Raw genomic sequence first — 13,021 nt, 5'->3', positions numbered from 1 at the left:
CGTTGGTTAACAAAAAATAATTAGTGTTGACGTTGCTTTGTTTATAACTGAACTTTCATGAATTGTTTTACTATAAATATGATTTAATCATATATCTACATTCATTTTAAACTTAAATCTTTAAATTTTTGATATAATCAGATATTCTATCTACTATATGCAGGTTAAAGTGATTTAGGTAAATGAAATTTTCTTTATTTAGGTAAATAATTAACTGACAAAACGACAGTTAAAAAAATACTGAAATTTCTAACATATCATGTTATTTTAATTAATAGCAAACTATCAGATAAAGTTAATTGACTAGTTGCATGATATTTCTCTATGTAACATTTCAGCACATGTGAAGGTTTTAAAGTGCAGTTACATGACTTGTTCTCAAAACATATGACTTGTTCGATTTGATTAGGCCGCATTGTTTTTTTAGGTTAAATGGTATTAATAGTTCACAAAATCATAGTCGTTGATTCACCAAAAATGTAAGTACTCGTTGGACACCCACTGATGTCAATTCATTGATTTAAAACTAAAAGAAAAGACTCCCAATACTGTATGTAACAATACTAGGTCATATACACATGTATTTTAACTCGTCGATTATTACGATATAAGCCTAATTTCTTGCAAGTCAATTGTTTTTGTTTATCTACTTTTTTCAACATGTCCTTTATAATCATCTGTAGTTATTTCCTCTCAGACGTAAAGAGTTTTGCCCCTTTTAAAATTGATATGACAATTTTATCCATATTCATGAATAAGAATAAAGAGGTGTGTTAATAAATTAAATGACTATGTTAGTTCGATGTTTGGATTCAAAGAAAAGATGTAATACGATAAATATTTTATACTTGAAACCTATAAATTGCTTTTAGTCTTTTTATATTCTTGAACGGTTTTTTTTATAGGAAAATTTCATTTACAGTTAAATTCTTAAAAATCATCTATAGTCTTATCCAACAAAAAAAAACTTGTGATTAGAGAAAAAACATAAACACACATTTCTCATGTTCGCTTCAGGAGTTGGGACCGTTCAAAATCGTTATATATGTAAACAAAGGTAAATAATTATAGCTAATTATTATAATATGATTTATTGTGATTCTACAAAAGAAAAGTAAAAGTCTATGTCACACTGAAATGTTTTGTAATTTTCCTAGAACATGTAGAATTCTCTTCTAAAGTTAGGTAAAAGCTCTCTATATAAAGGCTATGAAAGTCTTTCGTTTAATTAGTATCAACCCACAATATCCTCTAAGCTTATTTCTATCTCTCTGTTTTGTTACAAACGGAGAGAGACCAAAAATGGGTCTAAGCAATATTATTCCCTCGCTTTTTCTCTCGATTTTGATGTTTGGGCTTTTGGGCAATAATGCTCAACTTAGCTCTGATTTTTACTCCACGACGTGTCCTAATGTCACAGTCATCGCTCGGGGTCTGATCGAGCAAGCTAGCCGTGGCGACGTCAGACTCACTGCTAAAGTCATGCGTCTTCACTTTCACGACTGCTTCGTGAACGTAAGATCTATTTCTATTCATTAACATATATAATAACGAAACCGATCGTTTAAATCCGCATGTGATATATCACATGATTGATGTTGAACAAACCAGCAGAACATGTTACATGTAAAAGTTTATATTTAATTAGGTCGGATTTTTTTTTTAATGGATATAAATAGTTCATACTCATTGATTGACCAAAAATAAAAAAACCCACTCGTTGTAAAGGGTGATGGACAAGAGTTTATTTAGTGGAGTCACCAAATTTTGGTTTTAGATCAAACTTAACGGTTCTATTATATTTGACTACATATTCCTTCATATTAAGATAATAACGGTCATTCGAAAACCCAAAGTAAGATATGCCTTTTTTTAATTCACCTTCTCTAATAATTGACTTAGAAAAGTACAGGCATCGACTCTGACTAGGAAAAAAATCTTAGGTTTATCTTATTAATGTAAATAGGTTTATCGTTAAAAATACATTATGCATAAAACATTTGTAGTCAAATTGTGTAAAACATAGGGGTGTGATGGTTCGGTACTATTGGACGCTGCTCCTGCGGATGGAGTAGAGGGTGAAAAGGAAGCTTTCCAAAACGCTAATTCTCTTGACGGATTCCAAGTGATCGATGATATCAAAACCGCCCTCGAGAACGTTTGCCCTGGAATTGTCTCTTGTGCCGATATCCTTGCTATCGCAGCTGAAATCTCTGTCGCACTGGTAATAATCATATAATTCTCAACATTTAACCTCTAGGCTACATGTCCTACTTTCTTACACTCTATTTTAAAAAAAAAATCTATAAAAAGAATTAAATATAACCATAAGTTAATATTTAATTATTTATATCAAATATAATTAGGCGGGAGGGCCGTCATGGGACGTATTGTTAGGAAGGAGAGATGGCCGGACGGCGAACCGTGCGGATGCGGTGGCTGCACTTCCACTAGGACCTGACTCTCTCGATGTTCTCACTTCTAAATTCTCCGTACATAATCTTGACACTACCGATCTCGTCGCTCTATCTGGTAATGTACTTTTCGCATCTTAATTCAATAGTACTTTGTTACAATATATCTTTAACGAATTATAAATAATAATACATGTACAGGTGCTCATACCTTCGGGAGGGTTCAGTGTGGAGTGATAACCAATCGTCTACACAATTTTAGTGGTAACAATGGACAGTCCGACCCGAGTATTGAACCGGAATTTTTGCAAACGTTGCGACGACAATGCCCGCAAGGCGGAAGTGTCACCGCGAGGGTCAATCTTGATCCTACGAGTCCGGACTCATTTGACAACGACTATTTCAAGAACCTTCAAAACAACCGTGGAGTCATTGAATCAGATCAAATCTTGTTTTCTTCGACAGGAGCGCCTACTGTGTCTTTGGTGAATCGTTTTGCAGAGGACCAAAGTGAGTTCTTTAGGAATTTTGCGAGATCTATGATCAAGATGGGAAATGTAAGGACTCTCACAGGAACTGAAGGAGAGATTCGTAGAGACTGCAGACGGGTCAATTAACACGTTTTGCATTATTGCATGTTCAAGTGATCAAATTTTACTTCTTGTTATATATAGACGAAATAAGTGGAAGTTGTGCTTTTCCACAAACGTTTTTCTTCTTTTGATTTTGTATATTAAGGCTACGCATGCCATTGTTTATTTGTAATTGTAAATCATATATATATAATATGAGAAGATCTAGCTTCACGTATTTGTTAATTATTTTGTTTTACTATTAACCCCTATAAAATATTGTTTTTAATTTTTTTTTTGTCAAACTATATATACTTCAACCATAATTCCTTATAACTAATTCTCATGGCCGGCCTTCACGTTTAGTAAAAATTATTATTATTGTTATATATTATTTATCTGCAGGGCTCAAACCGTATATACATGGGATAAATTAAATATCAAATATGTGCGTCTAAGTGGACTCACCTTGTTAAAGGTCGTTAAGGCTTTTTTTCTAAAACCAAAAAATTTGAATCGAAATCTACATAAAAATCCATATGTGGCATGTGAAAGTTATGTATTTTTTTCCACATAACGTGTTTACAGTAGCTATTTATAGATAACATCGTATTGAAAAATTTGAATCCTAGTCCCCCAGATGATGAATCTTTCAACTAATTAACCATTCTTAATTAACCATTCTATAACGTACTGTATTTTTATTTGAAATCTTTACTAATCACAATACAATATACGAACAGTAATCAAAAGTTTATTATATTCCAAGGCATTATTTGATATATTTTAGCTAAAAACATGTAAAAACTTCCTGTAATAGTAAATTATGAGCTACACTATTACTACTTTGTAAAGTTTTTTGCATTATCTTTTCTTGGTCTGTAAGAAAGCTTTGCCAAGTATATTTCAGAACTTATTGCTTCCAGTAAGTAAATATTGACACCTCTCCACAGCCATATCTCAAATCACATGTTTTCGTTATTATCTTCTTCTTCTTTTTTTGTCTGTATCCATTAATATTCTTTATCACACTACCAAAAATACCAATGAGGATTCAACTCCCATCTTATGTTTCATTAGACCGATTCAATGGCATCGCGGATCTCACGGAGAAATATCATTTCTATGAGGCATGATTCATATGACCGATTCATTCAATCTGCTCTCTTATGTATATTTCCTCGATGATTGACTGAGGTATTCTTATAGCATTATTGTTGTCTTTCTGAATTTAATTCATTGATTTCTTAAAAAAAATAAAGAAAAAGAAAATTATGTTACAAACTAGGTCAAAACACATGTATTTTAACTCGTCAATTATTACGAGATATACCTAGTTAACTTCAAGTCAAATTGTTCTGGCTAACTACTTTTCAACATGCCGTTACTGATTTTTTGTCTGTTTATAGTCATCTGTAGTTATCTTCTTTCATCACGTACATTGTCTTCTTTTCGTTGACAGCTTCAGTTCAACGTACATTGTTATGACATTTTTATCCAGTACTCACTGTAGATGAATAAATATATACTACATTTTAAATGTAGTGTTTATTTAATGCCTGGAATGGATTTATGTAATACGCACTGCATTTTGTTTTTGTTTTTTTTTGTGTCTTACAAATGAAAATTAAAATAGTCTATATACCTCATTGAAATGTTTGTAATTTTCCTAGAACATGTAGAATTTTCTTCCAAGCTCTCTATAAAAGGTTACGAAGGTTGTTCTTTTTAGCATCAACGTAACCCACAATATCTTCTAAGCTTAGATACTCTTTCTATCGCTAGTTTTATCAACGGAGAACGACCAAAAATGTGTCTAAGCAATACTGTATCCTCACTTTTGCTCTCCATTTTGATGTATGGAGTTTTGAGTAATGCTCAACTTAGCTCTCAGTTTTACTCCAAGACGTGCCCTAACGTCACAGTCATCGCTCGGGGTGTAATCCAGCGAGCTAGCCGTGTCGACGTCAGACTTACTGCCAAAGTCACCCGTCTTCACTTTCACGACTGTTTCGTGAACGTAAGATCGATCTACTTCTATTCATTAGCATATATATAAATAGATACGTATATGTTTATGATTTTTATTTTTGGTTAACAATGAATGAAACCTGTCGTTTTAATCTGCATGTGATCACAACTAGCATTCGACTATATATTCCGTCAATAACCTTGGTCTCATACTGAGAATTTTAGATACTAACGGTCTTTTAAAACCTTTTTTAAAAATATGCATGCCTTTTTGGTTCTTATCTAATCATTAAATAAGAAACGTATAGGTGGCATAGAATTTAATTTTGTCAAGAAAACATTGACCTCAAAGTGTGTGAACACACAGGGGTGTGATGGTTCGGTTCTATTGGATGCATCTCCTGCGGGTGGAGTGGAGAGTGAAAAGGGAGCTTTCCAAAACGCTGGTTCTCTTGACGGATTCGAAGTGATCGATGATATCAAAACCGCCATCGAGAACGTTTGTCCTGGAGTTGTCTCTTGTGCCGATATTCTCGCTATCGCAGCTGAAATCTCTGTCTCATTGGTTAGTAAGATGATTCTTGAAATTTTAGTGCTTTTCAGATCCCTTTTTTTATATATTTTATATCAGCAACATGCATCGTGCATGTTTAATGAAAAAATAATAACACTACTACGTACAAACCACTAAATTTCTATGTCATGATCTCATATACTGATTTGTTTTAGTCTACGAAACATTGTGATATAATTAATTGAATAATTATATCATTTAGGCGGGAGGGCCATCATGGGACGTATTGTTAGGAAGGAGAGATGGTCGGACGGCGAGCCGTGCGGATGCGGCGGCTGCTCTTCCACTAGCATTTGACTCTCTCGATGTTCTCTCTTCTAAATTCTCCGCACTTAATCTTGACACTACCGATCTCGTGGCTTTATCCGGTAATAATCTTTCGCATCTTAACTCTTTTTTTTTTCGGTTTCTTATAAAAAAAAAATTCATTGGTCATCTTGAAGAAGTATCATAAAACTTTATACCAAGGGGCCCTCAATATATCTAGTACTTTGCTACAACATATCTAAACGGATTATGAATCATAATACATGTACAGGTGCTCATACCTTCGGGAGAGTTCAGTGTATAGTGATGAACAATCGTCTACACAACTTTAGTGGTAACAATGGACAGTCCGACCCGAGTATTGAACCGGAATTATTGCAAACGTTGCGACGACAATGCCCGCAAGGTGGAAATCTCACCACGAGGGTCAATATTGATCATACGAGTCCTGACTCATTCGACAACGACTATTTCAAGAACCTTCAAAACAACCGCGGAGTCATTGAAACAGATCAAATCTTGTTCTCTTCGACAGGAGCGCCTACTGTGTCTTTGGTGAATCGTTTTGCAAAGAGCCAACGTAAGTTCTTTAGAGCTTTTGCTAAATCAATGATCAAAATGGGAAATGCAAGGACTCTCACAGGATCTGAAGGAGAGATTCGTAGAGACTGCAGACGGGTTAATTAATACGTACGTTTTGCATAATTTCATGTTCAAGTGATCAAATTTTACTTCTTGTTATACATGAAATAAGTGGTATCAGTTTGTGCTTTTCCACAACTGTTTTCCTTCTTTTGATTTTGTTTTACTAATAAGCTAAGCTTGCCAATGATATTTGTAATTGTAAATCATATAATATTATATAAGGTTGGGCAAATTTTCCAAACTGAACAGAAATTATAGGGTAGCTTAACTCTCCGACTTGTGTTGGCTCTCGGATGATTATTTGATAAGACAGTGAAAGAACATGACCAATAAAAAAAATAGTATATAATTGTATGACTCTTTTGGAGTTTGGTTTATGTATCGCTTATTTTATCCTCCAAACTATTAAAATTAATATAATCTCACACAAACGGATGAATCATCTAGTTTCTAACTCTATCACTTAATTAGGAAGACCGACTTGAAAATTTGACACAATTATAGTGGGGAAATGTCACTTTCAATCCGGAGTATTTATCATACTCTAGAATCGCCCTCTAACTTTATAAAGGAGTGGTGGGAAATTGGGAATGAAAGTAAAATATGTCGGTGTCTTTTTCTCACAAACAAACTTGAAAATAAAAGATAAAAATTTGGTAGTATTGTTGCAATTTCTTAATTAACCTACAAAAAAAAGTGAAAATCCCGGAAAATGTTACATAGACAATAACAACCCCCACTTGACGAAAGATGACAAGAAGAACCACTACTACCACTAGTTGTCTAAGTCAACATACACACATTAGGCACTATTTTGTATTCTATTTCACAGTATTCGTTTAGGCTTTTAGCTCCTCCATTCATCCATCAAACTTAATTACTTCAAAATACATACTCATACACAACCAGATACACGCAGAGACAACTTCATCTACATATATATATACTCTCTGATTAAAATCTTCGGCAAAAGTTTCGCTCCTATCCTACACATATATAATATATTAATGAAAAAGGTCACATGACACACCAAATTTTCATCTTAAGAAAATACATACTATCTGGTATCACCGTAACATTCGGGTACTATATAGCTATTAATTACATATCTAGCTAGAGAAGCTATAAGTTTTAAGGGAAAATTAGGTTGATCAATCTATTTAGCCCCAAAGGGGAACCACCTCTCCTGGAAATCTGACTGGTACCAGACCATGAGCAAGATGACCACGAGCAAAGCGGCTACGCCCCAAGGGGAAGACCCGGCACTGTGGATGGAGTCCTGACCCGGCCAGGGGACGTCGAAGGAGAGGCCGCCGGAGAAGAAGTGGAGTAGAAGGAGGAGGAAGAGAGGGGAGAACATGAAGACGAGTTTGAGATGACTTATGGTGTCTTCGAGGATGGACTCGTAGTTCAAGTACCATGTGAGGGACAAGACAAAGAAGACGACGATGAAGAAGAAACATAGATGTGGGTTTGGGAAAGAGAGGTAGTCTAAGTACGATGAGCCGTAGTATGGTGATCTCGCCATGTGTTCTTCTTCTTATAATTCTTGATCTTCTCTGGTTTTGATAGAGGCCTAGATTTCAAGAAGTTAAAGTGAAAGCTAGATGTCTCTGTATGAGTGTGAGTGTGTGTATTTAAAGAAGTATATCTTTGGAGAGAAGCTATTTGCTTTGAATGGGTTATTTGTTTTAGCTTATTATATTAAAATATTTCAGGGCTTTTCGGGTTTTGAAGTGGTCGGTCGAGACCACGTGGATATGGACCTATGGTTATGTATGTTTTTCCTTTTCTTTTGTGTGGTACCTATGGTTCTGCATTTGAAACTTCTAGTTATTTCTTTTAAATTTATAGAAAATTAAAGCTACTGTATATAATTAAAGGGCCCTCGTCATTATTCATATATTTAAAAGCATATTTATCAAAAATTAGAAGGTAGGTTGATATGTGCTTTGTGCTCTAAACTTGATGGATCGCATCTTTATTCTTCAGCTATGATTCTATTTGAATTGGAGAAGAATTATCTGAAATTAATAAAAGATATAAAAATTATTTAGATCATCACCTTTCTTCTTCTTTTTTTTCGTTAGACTCCAACAAACAAATCACCTCAAACTTTCGCGCTGTCAAAATAAAAATATCTTTTTTTGAAAAGTACTACACATGGTCTCCCAATACTTTTGAGATGGTTCTATATATATTATCTGGCTGTATATTTGACGTAATCGATTTAATCCAGTATTCTGAAATTACAGCTTTTACAGATTTGATCTAACAAGTATTCTGAAAAGCATTATTAACAAAAGAAATAAAGTATTCTGAAAATAAATCCGCTAACTTCAGTATTTTAATGAAGCGGGACCATTCTTTCATCTTTTTAATTGCAAACTCGATTAATTTGGTGTGAACTTTCTCAAAAAAAAAAAAAAAAAAAACTTTCTTATACTGACGGTAGTAGATATTTTGAACATGCGGTCACAAATACCGAAATACTCATTATACAAAAAAAAGTTATCACTCAGAAAAAAGAAAATGTGGCTTTCACTTCTGCAACGAAATGGGTTCCTAATTTTTTTTAGAAAAGCCCAATTGGAGTCTACTTGAAACAAGAGGCCCATATCGCCTAAGCACAAATTGGAAAGGGCGGATACATGCTAACGTAAACAACATATATACACGTAAGATCGTAAGCCAACTATACTTACAAGTTACTTGAGAACGATTTTACACAAACTATTATAATCTCATCGTGTCTTTTCACTTGCCTTACACATACATGATACATGATTACACACAAAGCATCATCATTCTTGAAGCAAAATCAAGAAGATCTTTGGCTCTTTGCTCATTCAACTGCTATCGTCATCTTCCATTCATTAATATTCATCATCCCCAAATTATATATATATAGACACCATCCATAATCTCAACCTTCAAAGCTTCAACATGGGAACATTAGTGGGTCACATCTTACCGGGCTTTTTCTTCTTTGCACTTGGTCTGTGGCACCTCTTTAACCACATCAAACTATTTTCTCTACACCCAAAAACATACATATCATGTACTTGGTTTCCCCTTTCCAAACCAAGATATTTTGAGCCTCTCTTGATCATTATAGGCTCCTCACTTTCCATTTCTGTGGAACTTTTCCTTGGCCAAAAGAATCACCAACCATTTGATCCCAGTGACGGAACCATCCCATCAAACCATCTCCATAACTTTGAACACTCTTGCATCTCCCTCACCTTCATCACCTATGCAGCCTTCGCCATCATCTTTGACAAAATAAGACCAATGGCTCATAGGGACCTCCTCAACTTGATCGCGGCCCTCGCCTTTGCCCAACAACTATTCCTCTTCCATTTCCACTCGTCAGACCACACGGGCGTTGAGGGCCACTACCACTTGTTGCTTCAACTCGTAGTTTTTGTCTCTTTGGTCACAACACTCTTGGGAATCTCCTTGCCCAGCAGCTTCTTGGTGAGTTTTGTTCGGTCACTAAGTATTTCCTTCCAAGGAATATGGCTTATGTCAATGGCTTGCATGCTTTGGACGCCAAGTTTGGTTCCCAAGGATTGTTTTCTTCACACTGAAGAGGGTAAACATACCATTAGATGCTCAAGCGTCAAAGCTCTTCATAGAGCAATATCATTGGTTAATATCTTATTCAGCTGGTTTCTTGTGGGTGTGACCATCTCTTCGATGTGGTTTTATATACTTTTGCAAAGGATCTACGGTGAGAAAATTGAATATTGTGAGCTTCGAACAAAGGACTCCAAAGACATCGAGATCATGATGACCATGGTTGAAGTTCATGATGCTGAGTCACAAAAGAGAGTTAAGTTACTAGCTTGAGAAATCACGACTGCCAGAAACTAACCAATTTCTCACGATGTTGCCTTATTCCTATTCAGAGAGCTTGATCATGTGAATAGACATATTGTGTATTTATGTGTAAATATGATACAAAAATATATATATAAGAAGCCAGAGAATCGAAGAAGTTAGAGAGAATTTTAACAATATAAAAGATTGATATCATAATACGCACCTTCAGAAATAGATGCATGGACTGGACTTAAAACTAATCTCGTCAGAGGAAAACAAACCACGGCCGAGAAAAAGGCTTTGTGAGTTTATTTGCTAACTGACTCGTAGAGACGACATGATAACTCAAAGAACAACCATTTTTTAACCAGATCATAAATAAAATGATAATCCACCGCTACATGATTCTTTCTCGAATTAAAAATTGGATTTCTACAAAGAAAACGCAATTCTACAACTTGCTATAAAAACTATTAAAAATCCGATAACATGAAAAATCCGACTTAAAATAATAAATATCTTAAACACAAAGAAGAAGAAAACCATGCTGATATCACTGAATCCAAAGATGATCATTGCCTCTTCCTTGTCTTCCTCGTTGAAGAAGTGTAAGAAAGTAGTGAAGTTGTATCCATCATCTCAGCTTGGGGAGGACAAGGCACAGATTCCATCCACCGTGGAAGCACGAACTGGTAGAACCAGATTGAAACTGTATCGTCCAAACTTGAAGATCTTGGATTCCATATCTCATCCACACGCTTTTCACAAACAGACTGGTCAATGAAACAATCTTGATGATCATCATTACAAGAGATGATTGTACAGTTTTGTGTCCGCAAGTTACATGATACCCAATGATGATCCTGCTGACACCATAGATAGGCAATAGCGTTATCAAATGGATGAATCGCCAAGGGCGCATAATTACCGATAATCGGGAGGCGTATATCCCACAGAAGTTGCCAAGATTCATGATGATCATTGTTCAACCTCCAAGCCTTGAAAAAAGTTTCTTCCTTTTGAGCTAATGCTCTGACATAGATGACAAAACCTCCGGATGTAGTCAAGGCTGTTTTGAAGTCCTTGTTGTGACTCGAATGATCCGGGAATTGCACAACCCGAAATTGATCGGACTCAGAGTAGAAATCATGAGCTACGAGTACTCCAGGTTCACTCAGACAAGAGAAGTAGATCGTACCATTCAGATTAATATTAGAGAGGTTGCTGATCTGGTAAGGACAGTGAATTATCTTGCAAGTCCAGATCCCTGTCTCAGAGGAATACAGAAACGAACTCAAAGCACACGAGAGATAATCATTCGTCACTTCTAATGAAGCTAACCTAAACACTTTGAAGCTCGAGACGACACCATCAACGTCAACGCGAGTCACCAAACTAAACACAGTAGAATCACCTCAAGGAGGTGGAGGAGGGATTTTGACCCACTGTTGTAACACTGGATTGCCCACATAGCAATGAGCATTTTTATCAAAGCCGTCTCTAATCAAAACCAATCCACTGGAAGAATCCGCATAGTCGAAATCACAAGAATAATAGCGTTTAAAAGAAGTTGGGATGAAAGAAGCTGGAGATTTTGGCATACCCAATGTCTCGCATCCATGGAACCCTATGAGTTCGTCTGCTCCGCCCATAATCGACCACGAGGAAGAGGACTTTTGGTGCACAGACACAAAGAGACGGCGGAAATACGCAGATTCGAGTGTCGATTTCCATGTCTTGCACACCGATTTGAATCTCGAGATGCTTCTCAAAGGTAACCTCGCTAGAATCTCCGTCAACATTGTCTCTGAGATATGTGTTGGTGTTATACCATTGCCATTGCCAATGGCCTCTCCTGAAAAAGATTAGGCTTTTCGGGTTTGAAGCGCTTAATTTTTTTGCATTAAATTAAAAGGAGGCAAGAAGGCCCAATTGTTTTATACAATAGCCCATTCTATTTTTTTGGATCCTTTGTAGCCCATTCGATTAATAACAACACAAACCCACATACCCCACAATGAACCTCAGGGAGAACCTAAAATGTACCAAGAAATAGAATTAAGGCCAAATTAGTGATGTTTATTAATAATATTTTTTTTTTTAGACATGGTGCAATGTGCATACATTTAGAACACCTACGAGAGAAGAGAAAAGAGGGAGCATTTTTTCCTTGGAAAATAATCCATTGCACCTTCTGAAGCTTTTGAGTCGGCTTAAAAGACTGTTTTTATAAGGTTCTTTGAGCTGATAAAGATGTTAGATGATCGAAAAATATCTCCTTATGATATACACGAAAGGATTCTAGTAATATATACCAAAATTGATATCTTACATACTTTCAAATTAAATGTGTAGAGCTCTTCTCTCAAGTATGGTTTCTCCTCTCAAGTATGGCTCTTCTTTTGCAGCTATATTGGCGTCTCTCCACCCGTTTTATACAACGACATTCTTGTTTGGTTAAAGCGTCCACTTCCAGATGAGATAGTCTCCACTATTCTTCGTCTCTGCTTCCAAGCCTCTGTGTACGCGATTTGGAAGGAAAGAAACCCTAGGCTTCATTCTGCCAGCTCTCGCCCTGCCTCTTCTATATGCGTTGAGATTCAATAGCAACTACGAGCTCGTCTTGACTCTCTTTCTCGCGCCCAAAGGATCGACCCTGAGGCTCCTTCATATCTATCCACTTGGTTCTCGTTATTCCAGTGATGAGCTCTCACGTGTCACGGCTTCAGTCCAACCGATTCCTCTCTCAT

General features: G+C 35.9%; 5 protein-coding genes across 5 annotated transcripts; 3 read left to right on the top strand and 2 right to left on the bottom strand.

Annotated features, from left to right (window-relative positions):
• The first annotated feature begins 1,239 nt into the window (after positions 1-1,239).
• LOC18017850 (peroxidase 58) lies at positions 1,240-3,232 on the top strand. The gene is made up of 4 exons (XM_006400489.2): positions 1,240-1,515; positions 2,027-2,224; positions 2,367-2,532; positions 2,616-3,232. Exons 1-4 carry the CDS (start codon positions 1,303-1,305, stop codon positions 3,029-3,031), a joined length of 993 nt encoding a protein of 330 aa, XP_006400552.1. The 5' UTR covers positions 1,240-1,302; the 3' UTR covers positions 3,032-3,232.
• Positions 3,233-4,796: 1,564 nt separating this feature from the next.
• Positions 4,797-6,485, top strand: LOC18017849 (peroxidase 58). The gene is made up of 4 exons (XM_006400488.1): positions 4,797-5,006; positions 5,325-5,522; positions 5,734-5,899; positions 6,070-6,485. The coding sequence occupies exons 1-4, from the start codon at positions 4,797-4,799 to the stop codon at positions 6,483-6,485; spliced, it is 990 nt and encodes a 329-aa protein (XP_006400551.1).
• A 980-nt stretch (positions 6,486-7,465) lies between these two features.
• On the bottom strand, positions 7,466-8,190 carry LOC18017848. Its single transcript, XM_006400487.2, has one exon. The coding sequence runs from the start codon at positions 7,969-7,971 to the stop codon at positions 7,600-7,602; it is 372 nt and encodes a 123-aa protein (XP_006400550.1). The 5' UTR covers positions 7,972-8,190; the 3' UTR covers positions 7,466-7,599.
• A 1,199-nt stretch (positions 8,191-9,389) lies between these two features.
• LOC18017847 (transmembrane protein 45B) lies at positions 9,390-10,446 on the top strand. The gene has a single exon (XM_006400486.2). It carries the CDS (start codon positions 9,390-9,392, stop codon positions 10,296-10,298), a length of 909 nt encoding a protein of 302 aa, XP_006400549.1. The 3' UTR covers positions 10,299-10,446.
• A 221-nt stretch (positions 10,447-10,667) lies between these two features.
• Positions 10,668-12,942, bottom strand: LOC18017846 (F-box protein At3g26010). The gene is given in 2 exon segments (XM_024156602.1): positions 10,668-12,126; positions 12,864-12,942. Coding segments are annotated over 2 exon segments (1,362 nt in total). The 3' UTR covers positions 10,668-10,843.
• Positions 12,943-13,021: the final 79 nt, after the last annotated feature.

The sequence above is a fragment of the Eutrema salsugineum genome, unplaced genomic scaffold (assembly GCF_000478725.1).
Source record: "Eutrema salsugineum unplaced genomic scaffold, Eutsalg1_0 scaffold_2, whole genome shotgun sequence".
In the NCBI taxonomy this organism is placed as follows: Eukaryota; Viridiplantae; Streptophyta; class Magnoliopsida; order Brassicales; family Brassicaceae; genus Eutrema; species Eutrema salsugineum.
This window is presented reverse-complemented; position numbering and strand designations above follow the sequence as displayed.